Below are 17,526 nucleotides of genomic sequence, written 5' to 3' on the forward strand. Positions count from 1 at the left end.
TCACGCTTCTCTTTTCTCCCTCTCTCCCTCCCTCCTTTCTCGGCTAGGGTTTCTGCCCCTTCTCTTAGTACCGGTTTTTATTCTTGCAGATCTGGGTGGCATTTACATGAGAGCAATGAAACGACCGAAAAAAAGCCAGGGTCGCCTGTGTGCTGAGACAGTGGCAAGAGTCACTTCTTCAGCGGGGGTCCAACCTCTTTCAAACAGCACCTGGGCTCTGGGATCAAAACTGTCCTCTCCCATCCTTGGGCTGCAGTCACCTGAATTCCAAAGAACAGAAAATAAATTCGTGCCCAGGGGTCGCCTGGTATTCAGAGCAGGTCTCGCCGAGAGCACAGCTTCCCCCGCACTTGAATCGAGGTCCGGTCCAGGCCGGACGCACAACTGGGCGAGATCAGCCCCTCCCCCACCCTCCCGAGAGGGACCCCAGAGCTGGGGTTTCAGCGGGGCTCGCGGGCGAGAGGGAGCCGCGCTGTCTGCTCCTCGCAGGCCGGCGCTAGGGGGCGCCCTTGAAGCTTGGAAGACGATTTCCCATCAAATAAAAAGTCGTGCTGCTTTTTTTTTTTTTTTTTTTCTGGTAATAAATTCCCAGGGCATCTTTTTTAACCCCAACCAGAGGTTAGAACAGTTTCATTTTAAAAGTTTTTGTAAATTCATGGGCAACTTTTGAGGTTATTTGAGGTTGTTGTCAAAAAAAAAAAAAAAAGAGAGAGAAAGAGAAAAACAGCCTTTTTCTCTGCTCATGCAAGACTCAGCATCACGGGGTGTGAGGGCGCACAGGAGGGGGTCTTCGGGCTTCTGTGTTTTTCCAGAAGGGTCCACTCAGAGATTGGGGTTCTCGAGGGTCCCTGATGCCAATCAGTGGGGGGCAGGGCCCCCCGGGAGCTGAGCCCGAGCTCATCCTGCACCGGCTCCGATGCTCATCAAAGGCTGCCTTTGCCGCCTTCTCGATTTTTCCATCGTTCCCACCCGCAGTCCCGAGTGGTCACGGCTTTTGCACTCATTTCTTCCTGGCAGGTAGTCAGGAACAAACATAAAGTTCCAGCCCCTGAGTAGGGGTTAAAAAGAATGAGAACTTTATCGGATTGATAAGAAAAGAGACAAGAGGGGGCAGAAGAGAAACAGCGCGGTTAAGGGAGGAGGCGTCACACATTAACTATGATTCAGAGACTCAAATGCACTGAGTTCATTTTTCAATCTGCCTTTAGCGAAGGGAAAAAAATCAGGAAATTACAGAAAATTGAGAAACAAACATCTCCGGTAGTGCTTTGCACCCGGGGGTGCTTAATGAACACTTAATAATTTCAAACGCGAGTACTTAGAAAAATGGCTTTTGTCCATTCCCGGCATGCCAGGTGCCTCGTAGCAAAAAGGGAGAGCTGAAAATGACTGAAAATGATCACTAATGCCTGTGTGGAGGGGGGCTCGAAAATTACTTTTTCGTGTCTCTGGAAGTTAGAGAAGTAAACAAACCAAAATTTAAAAGAGTTTTAGCAAAGGAAAAACCTTCGAATGGAACTTTCATTCTTTTCCTTCATGTCTGAACTTGGGCAAGACTTCTAATTAGGATGGAGAATGGCCACGACATCTCCCTCCTGACCCCATGGGGCCATATTGAAAATTAGATGAAGAAAAACATTTGGAGGAAACTCTCCAAATGGTCAAGCAGGAAGCAATGCTTGTTGGACCAGATTCCCCAGTGCTCCCTGCCAGCATCCAACGTTGGGGTGAAGGCCACCGTGAATGCATTTATTTAGAGGAAGACAGCGTCCCTAAGAAGAGCTCATCGTTGCCAGGGAGGTGTGAGATGGGATGAGGCAGGAGCAGAGGATTATTCAAATCCCTTTGTCTCCTCTACCTTTGGGGCCAGTCTCACCCTGGCAGGGAGAGCACCATCTGTATCCAAGTGCATAAATTCATGTGCCCCCAAGTAACAGCTCAATACCGCGCAGCTCCCTGTCTGCAATTCACTGTTCCTTGATTCATCGCTTTGACTTGCAGATGACTTTCCCAGACCTGGGTGGAAATATAGCCCATGGTCCCCCACTGTCAGCCAGGATAACCAGCACACCTACAAAGTCCTTTATAGGTGACACAGCATCTTTCCAACTCACCATCTCATGTAGCTTGGGTGTCTCAACAGTCCTCTGGACAGATGAGTGGGATATTTCTAGACTGCCCTCATAGGCTTTTCAAGGGCCAGGTTAGTGAGTCAGCAGAGGTGAATGTCTCTGATACTTGTGGACTCAGAAATGGCCCCATTTTACAGATGAGGATCTGAGGGAAAGAGAAGGGACGGCCCTGGCCAAGGAAGTGGTAAGAGGAGAAGTCAGGACTCAAATGAATTCTTCTGACTCCAAAAACAAAGTTTCTCCCCCTGCACTACTCTTGGCTTAAGGGAGGCTGAGAGAGAGAGAGAGGAAAGAAGTATTTGGCTTTTCAAGGTCTATTGTAGGAGGAAGCTGGGTGAGATGAAGTATCTGGCCTGAGAAGGTCCCTGTCAAAATACAAACAATAAAAACAGAACTGTGTTCTCAAATTCTAGCTAGAGGTTGAAACCCAACCTTTGTCTGTTTAAAGGGAGATTAGTAAAGACTTTTAGTTAGGCAGGTGTTAAAGACATATTAGCATCAAAACAAGACTTCCTTTGTGATGTAAGCAAGAGGCTTAACAGGGAATTGAGAACGACCTTCTCATTAGGACTCCATGTAGTTGGTCTATATAACAGTATTTCCCCTCTAGGCTCACTATTGGTGACACCTTTCTCCCTCACCTTGCCACTAATCCCTTAGTTAGAATTAACCCTAAAGGCCATCTGTCTCCAAAACCAAAGCAGCCTTGCCCCTCCTGAAGATCAGGTCACAAGTGGAGGTGGAAAGACCCAACAAGGTGAGCCCTGAACCCTTCATGATTTTGTCCCCCATCTGTAGGTCTGTTGAAATCATCACTTCTCATCTTGCCTCATCTTCTGATTCCATTTGTCTACCAGCCTTCGACATAGAAAATTCTAGAACAAGACTCCTTTTGTGAGTTCTGCTGAGAAGGGGCTCTCCCAACTCAAAGGTGAGGGCAGTTTCCAGAGAGTCCTTCCAAAGCAGAGCAGTCTCCATTTCAGGTTTGGGATTGAAGGTATGTGCCTCTTTTGTTTTTTAAATTTTTTAACATAACATACGTTTATCTTTCCAAGATCCAGATTTCAACCTCTTTAAATGACTCTATGGCCCTGGCCTCCCACCTCCCCAGTGGAACCAGCCATGAGTGCACCGGGCACTTTTGCCCTCCCACCTTCTGTTGGCGCAGAAATCAGAATTCAGATCGTGTCGCCCTGTTCCTTTAGGAATCTGTTAGCGATTGCCAGGGGGAACACTTAGCATTTTAGGTAAATAAGTAAACAGTAGTTAAGTGCTGTGCACCTCCATTTCCAGCAGTTTAGTGTGGATGGCAAAAATCCTTTATGATCCAAGGAGGAGAAAAGGAATGATAAAGAGTGACAGGCTGCAGGTCTCCGTAGGGGGCTGCGCTCCTCCTGCAGTGGGTGCCCCGATGGAGGGGGCTTGGGGATGGGCCTCGGAAGCACGGCCCCCTCCTGTTTTGTTCCTCTTTATGCTAGGCCACTCTCCCTTCCCCGCTCCAGCAGGTCTTGTCAGGATCCCTCATTTGGAAGCTTAATCATATCAGCGAGCTTACCGCCTTGCATGTGTCATGACTTGTTTACCAGTCTGTGCCGGCTTCCTCTGCCAGACTGGGCTCTCCCTAAGGACAGGGCAGTGTCGTGTTCTCGTCTGCCTCTCTTCCTGCTCCCACGCGCTGCCTGGCACAGGGCGGGGGCCCGCTAATCGCATAGGAGCTCTCATCTATTTCACTAAGGCATCTCGGTCCACCAACTGGTCCCCAAGCTCCTTGAGGAGAGGGCTCATGGCATCTCGCGCTCCTCCCCTCTCAGGGGGCATGACTGCTCACACGCAGATGCTGAATTCCATTAAACTATGAGTAAGAGGCGGTTTGGACATCTGGGCCCCGATTCTTTTGGGAAACTGTCTCTCCTCTACTCTTAAGAGCTGTAGCAGAGGTGGCCCCAACCCATCCCTCCATACAAGGACAGGGGCCACTCAAATCCCCAGTGACTGGTTCAGGAGAGACGCCTACCCCCAACCAGGCCACCCGGATTCAGTCTGGGGACTTGGCTTACGGAAAGGGGTCAAGCGTGTTGGGGCAGGGCAGGTACTAGAGGAGCCAGAGATGCTGCTGACCCAGAAGAGCAGCCAAGAGATGGAGAGAAACTGAGTCCGGGTGACATCATTGGTACCTCTGGATCCAGCCATGCCTGAAGCCCCCTCCTCTGTTCCATGAGATGATGAATGTTTCTGTCTAGGTCAATTTAAATTGAGTCTCTTTTCCCCACACCCCAAAGAGTCCTTTCTGATACAGGCGTGCGGAGTTGAAATTTCCACCTCCGGTATAGCAACTTTTCAGAGCAAGATAAGCAAGGTGGCTGTCTGGGGATAATCACAGCTTGCAAAGAGAAACATTGCTATCATACTGGCAGCTGCGGCTCCACGAGCCTTCTCATTTTATTCCGGGAGCCTGGACCGTGGCCCCAAATCCCACACTAAACCACAAGGGGCTGAGAACTTCATCGCTCTGGCTTCTGTTTATAATGAGGAAGGAAGACAACATTCAGCCTTTGACTAAAGTCTCACATATTACTGTTTGCTCTGTCGAGCTCCCGGGCGGCCTGAGCTTTCTGGGAGGTAGCTGAGTAACACTCAGTGCTGGGCAGCCTGCAAATCAATTAATCTCTTCTGCAAATTGCTCACCGGGTCTAATGAACTGGCTCGGCACAGAGGAAGTCCTTTGTGGCCTTGTGTCCTTGGCAGTGACGGACCTCTCTTGGAGCAGACCAAGACTTCGTGCCTCGGCCGAAGAACAAATCTATTAATATTTGGAGAGAACATCAAATTGTACCCAGTGGACTTAAAGTTTGGTCAAGAGAAACTCACTTCTCTGTGGTTTAAAAACAAAATAGTCTACTCATCCCTCCGTGTTTTTTTCCACTTGATAATGTCAGCTTTCCTCATGGTCAGTCTGGGCAATGGACCCCCCCAGTGGGATGCAAGGCACGGGTGGAAAGGCCGTCCTGGCCATGGCCGTTCGAGGTAGCATCTGTTGCCCATCTTGCAGATTTTTTTTAAGTTCGATAAGATCAATGAAATAAGTACTCTAACATGCTATTTATGGGAATGGGAAATAGAAAGCAACATGGAAATATCTATTAAAAATGTGCAATGTAACAAAACTACAATGTGGTATCACCTCACACTGGTCACAATGGCCATCATCAAAAAGTCTAGAAATAATAAATACTGGAGAGGGTGTGGAGAAAAGGGAACCCTCCTACACTGTTGGTGGGAATGTAAATTGGTGCAGTCACTGTGGAGAACACTATGTAGGTTCCTCGTAAAACTAAAAATAGAGAGCTACCATATGATCCTGCAATCCCACTCCTGGGCATGTATCTGGAGAAAACTCTAATTTGAAGAAATACATGCACCCCAATGTTCACTGCAGCACTGTTTATCATAGCCAAGACATGGAAGCAACCTAAGTGTCCACTGACAGATGACTGGATAAAGAAGATGTGGTGTATATATATACAATGGAATATTACTCAGCCCTAAAAAAGAATGAAATAATGCCATTGGCAGCAACATGGATGGACCTAGAGATTATCATATTAAGTGAAGTAAGATAAAGACAAATATCATATGATGTCATTTATATGTGGAATCTAAAAAAAGTGATACAGATGAACTTATTTACAAAACAGAAACAGACTCACAGACATAGAAAACAAACTTATGGTTACCAGAGGGGAAAGAGGGTGGGGCAGGGATAAATTAGGAGTTCGGGATGAACATACACACACTACTATACATAAAATAGATCATCAACAAGGACCTACTGTAGAGCACAGGGAACTCTACTCGATACTCTGTAATAACCTATATGGGAAAAGAATCTGAAAAAGAACAGATGTATGTACGTGTATAACTGAATCACTTTGCTGTACACCAGAAACTAACACAACATTGTAAATCAACTAGACTCCAATATAATATAAAAATTTTTTAAATGTGAGACATAAGAAAGAGCCAGTGATTCTTCCTCTTGGGTCTTCCCTAGAGCAACTCCCTGCTTGGGTCAGGGAGTCATGGACAGTGGGTCCGAAGAGCACGATGCCATAGTGAAGTGCTGGCAATGATGAACTGTCCCTTATTGGGAGAATGACTACCTAAAATTACAGCAGCCCCACCCCAAGAGACTCTGTCCCTACCTACACTGTTGAGATAGGTCTACATGTCCTAACAGTGTGGGAAGACCACAAAATGTTGTTGAGTTAACCAAAAGCAAGTTGCACGATGAGGTGGGCAGTGTGGTACCACTCATGTTACACACAGACACACACACACATGCACACACGTGCACAGAAATAACGACCTGGCAGATGCCCTCCTAACTCCAAACTGTAGTTTTATCTGAGAGGGCCGTTGGGAATGGGGGGGGGGGTGGTCAAAGTGAACATGAGCCTTATTACCATATTTTAATGTGTTAAAAGAAGCATGATTCATGATTACACGCATAACTAAAAACTAATAATTCACTTTTCTTGTCCTCTAGGCGGAGCATCCCTTTTTTCCAAGGTCTTTTTCAATGCAAACCTGTCCAATCTGTTTCAGGAACTTTCTCATCTGTCTCCTAGGTATCCACTCTACCTACCCCAAGCCTCTCTCCACCCTGCACCTACATTGGATGGTCTGCTCTCTGCCCTCCTCTCCTGCACCCCAAGTCCACCAATGGCTCCTCACTCTTCTCAGGAGAAGGATGAGGCCACACCAAGGTCTCAGCTGTGCCTGGTCACTGCCGCCTCCTCTCTCTGCACCCTGGGCATTTCCCACCATCCCTCCTTCAGCCACAGAAGGTTCTGGGTCAGCATCTCAGACTCTTACAAATGCAGAGTTTGAACCTGCCTAGGAGACCTCTGACACCCCCAAGCTCCCACCCCCACGAGGCAGAAAAGGTTCGGTCTTCAAGCAGGGTCTTTGCAGAATGTTGGTCCATGGTCTCTACAGCCAACCCTGTTGAATGTAGAGTTTAAATTGATAAAGGTGAAGGCCTTACAAGAGTTGAGGAAATCCTACATAAGACTGTAGAAGCCAGGGGTATCTTATTGACAGAGAAAAGTGGATATGACAGCACAAGAAAGTCCCAGGGAGGGTCTCAGACCCCAGTGGGCGGTGAATCACAAGCTTAGTGTTAAAATGGATTCACCCAGTGAGAAAGCTATTCTCCCTACATCCCTCTGATTAGGGAAAGAAGAACGTCTCAGCTGGGTGCTAATATATCTCTAACACCTCCAAATCTCTTTTTATGTTTTTTTTTTTTTTTTTTTGCGGTATGCGGGCCTCTCACTGCCGTGGCCTCTCCCGCTGCGGGGCACAGGCTCCGGATGCGCAGGCTCAGTGGCCATGGCTCACGGGCCCAGCCGCTCCGCAGCATGTGGGATCTTCCCGGACTGGGGCACGAACCCGTGTTCCCAGCATCGGCAGGCAGACTCTCAACCACTGCACCACCAGGGAAGCCCAAGCAGAGGGAGTGTACCTAGGGCTCTTGCTCTTTTACCCACAACAGTCTAGCTAGAATTTATTTACCAAGAAAATATTGTTCAGAGCATTATCTTTCTGTAAAGTTCTCTTAATGGCATGTGATATTGACTTTCCATTTTTGGCGTCAATAAACAGTTTTTTTTCAAAATAAATGTATTTATGGTTTTTGTCAGTGAGCTTAAATGGACCACTTAAGCAACTAATTGCACAGGTGACATGCAGATGCGATATTTCTGACTGTAGGAGACACCATGGACCCCCAGATTCATCATCTGGGTGACCCCGGGCAAGTCACTGGATGCCTCTCTGAGTCTCAGTTTCTCCCTCTGCAAAATGAGAATGAGTCACTCATCACAAGTCTGTTGGGGAGATTAGATGTGGGTGCAGCTCCTAAACTGAAAGTGCCCTCTGAGTTTAGTTATTGGGAGAGTTTTCTACAATCTCACTTTTAAATGTAGCCCCGAATCACACGGTGTTTACTGCCAGAAGCCACGCCAGCTGCAGGAAATTGCAAGCCCAGAAACTCGGTGGAGTTCTTATCGTTCAATAAAGCATCTCCCTCCATCAATATGACTTCAGATGTGTCATCTGGGCACAGGGCCACGCTGGGCTGCTCTTCAGTGTTCCAATTTTCATCCGTGTACCGGCAGAAGCCGCACGGCTTCCAATGTGCCCGGCAAAAGCCCGAATAATTAACCTCAACGACATCAGTGTTCTCCATTCAGTTCCACAAAATGCGTTTCTAAGGAAATATGTAAGAGTGCTCTTTATATCACGGAATGTTTTCATGTATCCCAGCATCGGAGTAAATAGAACAGGTCTCAGTTAATGGAGCAGTTCCTTTTAACACAAAGGATTCCAATAATAAAAAAAAATTTTAAAGTTGATGATGTCATTGGCTAGAGAGGAACAAATGTGCACATAAACACAGAAACAGGGCAAACCTAATTATGAGATTCTTTTTTTGCAGCCCAGGGTCAATAACTGTGATATTAGGAAAAGGGTAACAGGGCTGCCTGCTGATGGGTTTTAAGCTCCCGGAGACTAGAATGTCCCACTTGAAATGCAGAGTTGAATGATGTTGCATTCATCTCCACCGTGCCCCACGTTCTGGAAAGAAAAGTATTCATTTCAGAGCGGTGACCTCAACAGGAGAGATGCATCAGGAATTGTATAACCACAACAAAAGAGAATCAGTAGTGGCTTTCGCTCAGGTGGTGTCACCCGCTTTGTATGGACGTGTGGGTTTTTCAATCGCTTCTCCTAATGGAAAAATAACACCCAAATGCGAGGACACAAATGCGCACGCGGGCACACAACACGCACTTGCAAAGCTGCCCTTTCTGAGTCCCTAAGACCCTAACTTGGTAAGAAAACAGCGGAGAGATCGTTTTCATAACAAGCTTAGTGGTGAACTTCCCCTTAAGCTACAAAAGATGGTCTTTCTCTGACCGTTAATTACACGGGCGTAATTGCCAAGTGGAGAATGCCCCCCACCCCCCAATTCTTAAACGGGCACCAGGAAGACAGGTGCTCAGGTAAGATGAGAAACCGCCCCAGCAGGGTCCCTCACACATTTAGCTTAAACCCTGACTTCTGAAACTCACTGCCTCCTACACAGATCCAACATCTCAGTTAATCCCCTGGTAACAAGCCAGTCCAGTAAGACGTCATCACAGTTTCAGACACTACATGCTAAAACCAAATGGCATACACCACACGGCCAAGCGGGGACCTTCGAGAATTCCTCACCAGAAATTGCTGTTTGTTGTCAAAGCAGCCCGGATGGACAGACTGCCTGTTTTCTTTCCTTCCTTTCCCTCAATGGTCCTAAAACATGTTACGCCTGAGAATTTCTTCTGAGATTTGGTCCCCGTGTGGTGTAAGAGAGGACCCCAGGTTAAAAGACATCAGAGTGAACATCTGCCGGCTCAAAGCCCCCATCTTTGTCTCGCCAGAGCTCTCACCGGTAAAGCGGAGGTGGCATTAGATGATCCTTACGGGTGAAGATGGCGATTCCACAAATTTGAATCTAGCAAGTGGGTAGGGGGAGCTGGAACTTTTTTTAGTTAAGGAAGTTTCTTTTATGAGGAAAAGAACGATGAAGTTTGCTTTTATGCTGCTTAGCCCACCGCCATCCAAACTCGAGACCCACTGGATTCTTCCATTGCTGACACACATCCCCAAAACACCATCAGGAACAAAACCTCCAGATTGCATGCCCCTTCCTTCATTCTTAAAGATTTGGGGGCTGGTTTTGAATGTCCTTTCAACTGAAGGTGAGCTTAAAGGAAGCTTAAAATAGGGAGACTCACTTCTGCTGTTCAGTTGGTCATTCAACAAACACTACGGATCTGCTAGGCGAAGATGACTTATCAGCTGGGCAAACAGGGTCCTTATTAGCTGAGATCATTGCCACGGAGGAAAGACCACGAAAAATGAATTCATTCACAATGGGGACCAAAATTTCACAGTAAACAGTGGAAAATTAAGGACTTGGAGAATTTCTCGTGAAAAACCATGAAACCTAATGTTGTGAAAATAAGCAGATGAACCTACAAAAATGAAAAGTAAAACAAACTTCCAGTTTGTGGGTTATAATGACAAGCTATGAGCCAATTGTTAACATCAACAAAGGTTAATCGAATGTTGATGGGGGCAGAGTACATTTTTACACCAAACTATAGGGTAGAACAATGGGCTAATCTTCACTTTTACTTTTACTTGCAGAGCAAGATCATCGAGAGAGACTTTTTCCCATCCAAAAAATATTCTAGACTTTCCTCAATTTTTCTAAGGGCTTCTCTTAAGTCTTTGATGTTCCCATCACTCTGGAATTAGCCTCACCAGTTTTCTCTTATCCGTTTGTTACCTGATTCTGCCAATGGGAATGAATCAACCCAATGGCCACTCCCATCAATCTCATTAAATTCGATGTCTTGAGCAATCAGTTTACATGACGTTGTGAAAGTCAATCTGAAGGGCAGGGATGGAAAGTAATGGTAAGGAGAGATGGAGAGAGACAAAGAGAAGTGTTTGAATGGGGTCTAAATGTATCAGCAGTCAGTTTAGTAGGGACTGTTCTCATTCTGTGACAGTCACTGCCTCCCCAGCCGACCTCCGACTGGGAGGGGAACCCCGTGAAGAACATCTGGATTATGAGGACTGTCCTCAAGAGGAGGTTTGCTCTCCTGGGGATATTCAACCACTTGATATCTAAGAACCATTTTTTACCAGTCCCTTCAGTGAAGCAGTTCAAGTGACTGAGATTAGATCCACCTAACTCCCCACCTCAGCCCTGATCTGGAAGTGACCCTGGAAGTGAGGAAGGACGTTCTTTGAAATAGGAACAACCTTGCAGTTCTTAGTCACATTCAGCCTGAGGCGTCTGGCAAGTCAATGATACTTGATGTCTCCAAAGAAACTTCCAGCTCCCTCCACACCTTTGCTGGGAACTTGGATGGGATGGACCACTGAATTTAGGTTTTAAAAAAGTTCACTCAACATCACTAATCATTAGAGAAATACAGATCAAAACTACAATGAGATATCACCTCACACCAGTCAGAATGGCCATCAGCAAAAAGTCTACAATTAATCAATGCTGGAGAGAGTGTGGAGAAAAGGGAACCCTCCTACACTGTTGGTGGGAATGTAAACTGGTGCAGCCACTACGGAGAACAGTATGGAGGTTCCTTAAAAAATAGAGCTACCATTTGATCCTGCAATCCTACTCCTGGGCATACATCTGGAGGAAACCATGGTTCGAAAGGATACATACACCCCAGTGTTCATTGCTGCACTATTTACAATAGCCAAGACATGGAAACAACCTAAATGTCCATTGACAGGTGAATGGATAAAGAAGATGTGGTGTGTATATACAATGGAATACTATTTTTTTACTCAGCCATAAAAAAATAATGAAATAATGTCATTTGCAGCAACATGAGACCTAGACATTACCATACTAAGTGAAGTAAGTCAAAAAGAAAAAGACAAATACCATATGATATCACTTATATATGGAATCTAAAATACGACACAAATGAACTTATCCACGAAACAGAAACAGACTCACAGACATAAAGAACAGACTTGTGGTTGCCAAGGGGGAGAGTGGGTGGGGGAGGGATGGAGTGGGAGTTTGGGATTAGCAGATGCAAACTATTATATATAAGATGGATAAACAACAAGGTCCTACTGTATAGCACAGGGAACTATACTCAATATCCTGGGATAAACCATAATGGAAAAGAATATGAAAAAGAATATATATATATGTATATATATATATAAAGAATATATATGTATAACTGAGTCACTTTGCTGTACAGCAGTAATTAACACAACATTGTAATTCAAGTATACTTCAATAAAAAATTTTTTTAAATAAATAAAAGGCATGTGACATTCATAACAAACAAACGAACAAAAGAATGAAATAATGCCATTTGCAGCAACATGGATGGACCTGGAGATGATCATACTAAGCGAAGTAGGTCAGACAAAGAAAGGCAAGTATTATATGACATCGCTTATATGCGGAAGCTAAAAAAATACAATGAACTTATTTACAAAACAGAAACAGACTCACAGACATAGAAAACAAACTTACGGTTACCAAATGGGAAAGGTGGAGGGGAGGGATAAATTGGGAGTTTGAGATTGACATAGACACACTACTATATTTAAAACAGGTAACCAACAGGGACCTACTGTATAGCACAGGGAACTCTGCTCAGTATTCTGTAATAACGTAAATGGGAAAAGAATTTGAAAAAGAATAGATATATATACATATATGTAAAACTGAATCACTTTGCTGTACACCTGATACTAACACAACATTGTAAATCAGCTATAGTCCAATATAAAATAAAAATTTTTTAAAAAGAAAAAAATTAAATTCAGTGCTGTTGGAAAGTCAAAAAAAGAAAAATGAACAAAATGAAAAAGTTCAGTTCTAAGGAGAGTCTCAAAGATCCCAATCACCATAAAATCTTATAAATTAGGTCTCCATCCTTCATAACTCCTCTGGCCTTCTGCGTGCAGATGACTTCACTACCAAGCCATCTGTTAATTCAAATGATTAGTACCAAGCTATTGGAACAGTTGAAAGGAGAGGGAAATTAAGCATCCTTTTAAAAGATATTTTCCAAAACCATCCTCTCTCTCATCCTCATAAATTATTGACAGGAAGTTTCTCCAAAAATAAAGAGGAGAAAGAATCCGTTACAATATCTTATTTCGGCCCCTGGACACAAGTATTCCTGTGTACTTATTTGAAAACGTTTTGCGGATTCTAATTGGCCTTCAAGGATCAGGACCAAAGGTTTTCCCTGCCTTCGAATTGGGAAATTCCCCTGCAAAGGTTATTCTCAATTTCTTTGTTGGGTTTCCTCAAGTTCCCCCAAGTTACAACCCCTCAGGTCACCCAAAACAAATCACCCTATCATTGTCCTGCTGTGGAAACCAGGTCCTCCCCCCACAAAAATATACACGTCTGCATGCACTCACAAATATACTCACGTGCATACACACACGCGTGCACACACACACGCGTACACACACACACACACACACACACACACACACACACACAGTGAGGTCAGCTCCCTCACTGAGCAGCCAGCTCTGATCTCTCCAACCAGGACCTGCCAGGTCAAAGGAGACAAGAAATTTGTTTGTAAATGGTGGGTGACCAAGGCCCATCTTTAGGTTCCTTTGAAGTTACAGCACTCTGTCTTCAAACACCCAACACTCTGAGTGCCTGTCACTCTGCTGTGAAACATTGGCTTTGGGACATGGTGTAAATAAACTTCCCAAGCTCCTTTGATTTCCAGGTGCTATTTATTTTAATGCACTCTACCACCTGCCCCCAACCCGGTGGTGTCCATAACAGCCCGTCCACCCCGGGCTTACTGGGTTTTTTTTCCCTCTCTGACACTTCAATAAGGAATGGGAGTGGTGGGGTGATTAATATTCCCTGGGCCAATGCTTAGACCACACTCCACGGGCTCACACCTGCCCTGAGCGGACACTGTGGCGGGAGGGAGCCCTTTGAAAATGGGCACCAGTGACCCAGACCTCTGACTCAACTGGCTGTTCCAATAACAAACATGAAAGTGCAGACATTTGTCACCACCCTGGGCTGTGGCTGCAACATTATTACCTACATGGAGGGAGGGGCACTACGTTCCCAGAGGGATTTGCATTACATTTGGCCTCTCAATCTTAGCTCCACATTTAGATTTTGTTTCTGATTTTTTTTTTTTTTTCTCTTTGGGGCTGGTTTTATCCCCCATTCACTGGAGCCCGCCGTTTGCTCTTAGGATTTTGGTAGGAAAGGCTGATGTTGAGATCAGAAGTGTACAGAAGTGGGATTCTCCCAGCGTGGAGGGAGCAAGGCCATTCCCTGAGGCCAAGAGAAGCTTGTAAAGGCACGATGGTGTGGAGAGGACCATGAAAGATCAGAGGCTTTCCAGCTGGTCTCTCTGCTGCACTGGGGCCCCCAGGGGTACCATGGGCACACGGCGTACACACGTAATTAGGAAGAGGCAACCACTTCCACTGGACGATGTGTGGAAAGGTGTCCCCCACCCCCTTGGGAGAAAGAGGAAGGAGCTCCTTGCTTTGGGTTGACAGCCCCACAGAGCAAAAGGCTGCGCCAACCAGTGGTGGCTGGATTTCAGCCCCTATGGGCACCATCCACACAGCCACACTCGGAGGCCCTGCCTGCCCCCTATCCAGCTGGCCACAGGCCTTCTTCCCAAAGAGAGGGGAATGGGGCCCCTTACCCAACACACCCGTCTCACGCTCGAAGCTGCCTGTGGTCACTTGGACAAGACTCCCCACAAGTGTGAACACGTCCTGCTGGGTGCTGGGCTGGGTGATCCCGTTTTAATGAATACATACTGATTTAAGCTTATAATAGAACTTTCCTGCCAAAACTGTTTGCACACCCTAAGAGCACAGATGATGCGCATTGTTGTAAATTGAGTGTTCATGGGTGCTTCTGCCTTTTTCACTTAGAAACACATTTTAAGGTCCCTTCTGTTGGTTCCCAGATAGGGGGAACATTGTTTAAGTGGTTAGTGGTTGAATCATGCCTCCCCCTCCAAGTCCTAAGCCACAGAACCTGTGACTGTGACCTTACTTGGAAAAAGGTATTTGCACGTGAAATGAGGAATCTCAAAATAAGATCATCCTGGATTTAGGGCGAGTCCTAAATTCAACGGCAAGTGTCCTTATAAGAGAAAGACAGAGGGAGATTTGACCCACAGAAACACAGGGGAGAAGCTCTGTCAAGATGAAGGCGGAGATTGGAGTGAAGCGGCCACAAGCCAAGGATGCCTGGAGCCCCCAGAAGCTGAGAGGAAGGGAAGGATCCTCCCCTAGAGGCTTCGGAGAGACAGCGAGACTCCCGGCCTCCAGAACTGAGAGAGAATACACCTTGGACCAAGGTGTTTTACACCTTGGACCAAGTTTGTGGCAATTTCTTTGGCTGCCATAGGCAATTTTCTTTCCCAGTTCAGAAAGCCTTTGTTCTATTCTCCCTGCACCTGAATTTCCAGAAGAAGCTGTCTCTCTCCTAAGAAAACTCCCCCTTTGGGCTCTTCCTCCAACCCTGACCTTGTCCTCCGCTAAACCACAGGCACGCTGGTTACCACGCACTCCACACTCACTTGGCACTCAGCATAACGCCAGATCTTAACGCACGTGTGCTTATTACGCTCAGGAGATCATTACAATCAACGCTTATCACCTGCCTTGGAGCCTGCAAATTCCCTGCCACACACGGGCTCACTCGATTCTCACACCGAGCCATTGGGTGGGCAAGACCTCCATCAGCGGCCTCGCTGTACAGACAGAAGACTCCCAGGAGGGAGCTCGCTGACCCGCCAGTGTCACCCCCCACTCGATTTGAGCAAAGGATGGACAGCAAGCCTGTCTGTCTGTCTGCACCCTGAACCACATTCATCCAGAGCAGGGATTGTCGTCTTTTCCCTTTCAGTTTCCAGCATGGAGCTTAGCAACGGAAACATGGAAGCTGATGTGAGTTTCCAGGAGCAGCTTGATTCAGCTCTATGTATGGTGCTGGGAAGAGAGCTGGTGGGAAAGCACTGCCATTACAGACAACTGACAGAGTTCTGGTGGGTTCTGGTGGGTTCTGCTGTGGAGGTGGTATCGCCCATGAACACCCCAGTGGGCAGTTCCATCGGCTGTATCTATCTGACCAGGAGGAAGGCAGTGGAGTTCAAGGTGAGGAGCCATAGAAAATGAAGAAAGGGCAAAGCCAGGTGCCCTGACTGCATTTTTGTCTACACCCACTCAGCCTCCCCCAACGAGGTCTTAACCCTAGACGTTCCATAAAAAGACAGTGCTTTTCCTTCCACAGCTGGCCATCCAGTCGAGCAAATACCCACCTTGATGTAAACTCTCGCTGAGAAAAAGACTAATCCTCATCCTCGCCTGCCTACCAGAGAGGGCGTCGGAGTTGGAGGTGGGGGGTCGAGGGGCAGCATGGAAACACCATCTGCCCGCAGGGGGCGCTGGAGCCACACAGAGGTGGAGGAGGAGGGGCCCCAGCCAACTGTCTCCAGGGACCAAAACCGCAGCCAGCAGGCAGAGCCCAGGGTCAGCCCTGAGCCAAACAGACAGCAATCAGCCACAAAAGGATGGTAATTCTGTCACCACTGGCCAGACGGGACCGGCCACCTTCTCAAATATGGTCTCTATCTTCCCCAGTCAACACATTGCCAGAAAGGCTAAGGCTGGGCTCATGACCGCCAGGCGGAGGGGAGGAAGGGAGGGGAATTGTGGTCCAGAGAAGTTACGCGATTTGCCCTCGTTGCCCAGTGACTGCACCTTAAAATAGCCCTTTTCCAGGAAGCAGCCTCCATTAGTTCATCCTCTGTTTCCGAGAATGATGAAGAGGGCCCCTCTTACCACCTCCCGGGGAAGCATGTTCCCTGCAACTCTCACATCACAACTCTTCCTTATTCTTCTATCTCACATTCATTCGAAAGCCCATCCACTGACCCATTTTAGCCTCACAGTGGCCCTGTGGAAAGAATCCAGTGAACTTCCTCTTTAATGATGGGGAAAAGTAGAGGCACCCAGAGTTCCAATTCAGGTTTTCCAGGTCCTGGAGGGAATCTGTACTTGGACAGGGCTGGGCACCCGTGGCCAGTACTTGAGGACGTGTGTTGTCTTCTCAATATTGGATTCTCAACAGCCTCACCCAGGACCCTCTCCCCTAGTTTAGGGTCTCGACTGTCCCCCAGAGGTGACACTTCTGTCATCACCCCACATGCACGTGTCTCCCTGCTGGACTTCAGGCTCCGGACAGCGAGGATGGCTGCTCTGCTCATTTCACATCCCAGCAGCCTGGTGCCTGGTTTGGATCCACCTCCAAGGAGAGCCTTACCTGCTGTTTCTGAAGAAGCCTGCCCGCAGGTCCTGCGTGGGGCCGGCCCCTCGGATGGGGGTGAACGGCCGTCTCTTCTCAGCACCCAGTGTGGCTTCCTCAGTCTGCTGGCTCTCAGCTGAAAACGGCTTTGCAAGAAATTCCCTTTGTACCTGGGGGACGAGAAGCACATGTGCAGTGATCAGCCTTGAGAGTGTGTCCGGGAGATCATAGGCACAAAAATCCAAGACAGGATGCTCAGAGGATAAAATCCAGGTCCGCGTGGGAAGCCTGGGAGAACACAGGGACATGAGGTCCAGGCAGCTCATCAGCTGTCAGGAGCCCCCTTTCCCTCCAATCTACATTCTCCCGCCAGGACGTGGGGATGACAACAGGACACAACTCAGGCAGCCGCTGTACGGATGAAATGAGACACAGTGCCTGGAACAT

General features: G+C 47.0%; 1 protein-coding gene across 3 annotated transcripts in view; it reads right to left on the reverse strand.

Moving 5' to 3' along the window:
• ZNF831 (zinc finger protein 831) overlaps positions 1 to 17,526 on the reverse strand; it is a 123,420-nt gene that overhangs the window by 36,779 nt on the left and 69,115 nt on the right. For all 3 annotated transcript variants that reach the window (XM_067012648.1, XM_067012649.1, XM_067012650.1), the window contains one exon: positions 17,098 to 17,249. In XM_067012648.1, coding sequence (XP_066868749.1) covers positions 17,098 to 17,249 — 152 coding nt within the window. The remainder of the gene's footprint in view (positions 1 to 17,097; positions 17,250 to 17,526) is intronic.

This window comes from Kogia breviceps, chromosome 14, assembly GCF_026419965.1.
Source record: "Kogia breviceps isolate mKogBre1 chromosome 14, mKogBre1 haplotype 1, whole genome shotgun sequence".
Lineage (NCBI taxonomy): Eukaryota > Metazoa > Chordata > Mammalia > Artiodactyla > Physeteridae > Kogia > Kogia breviceps.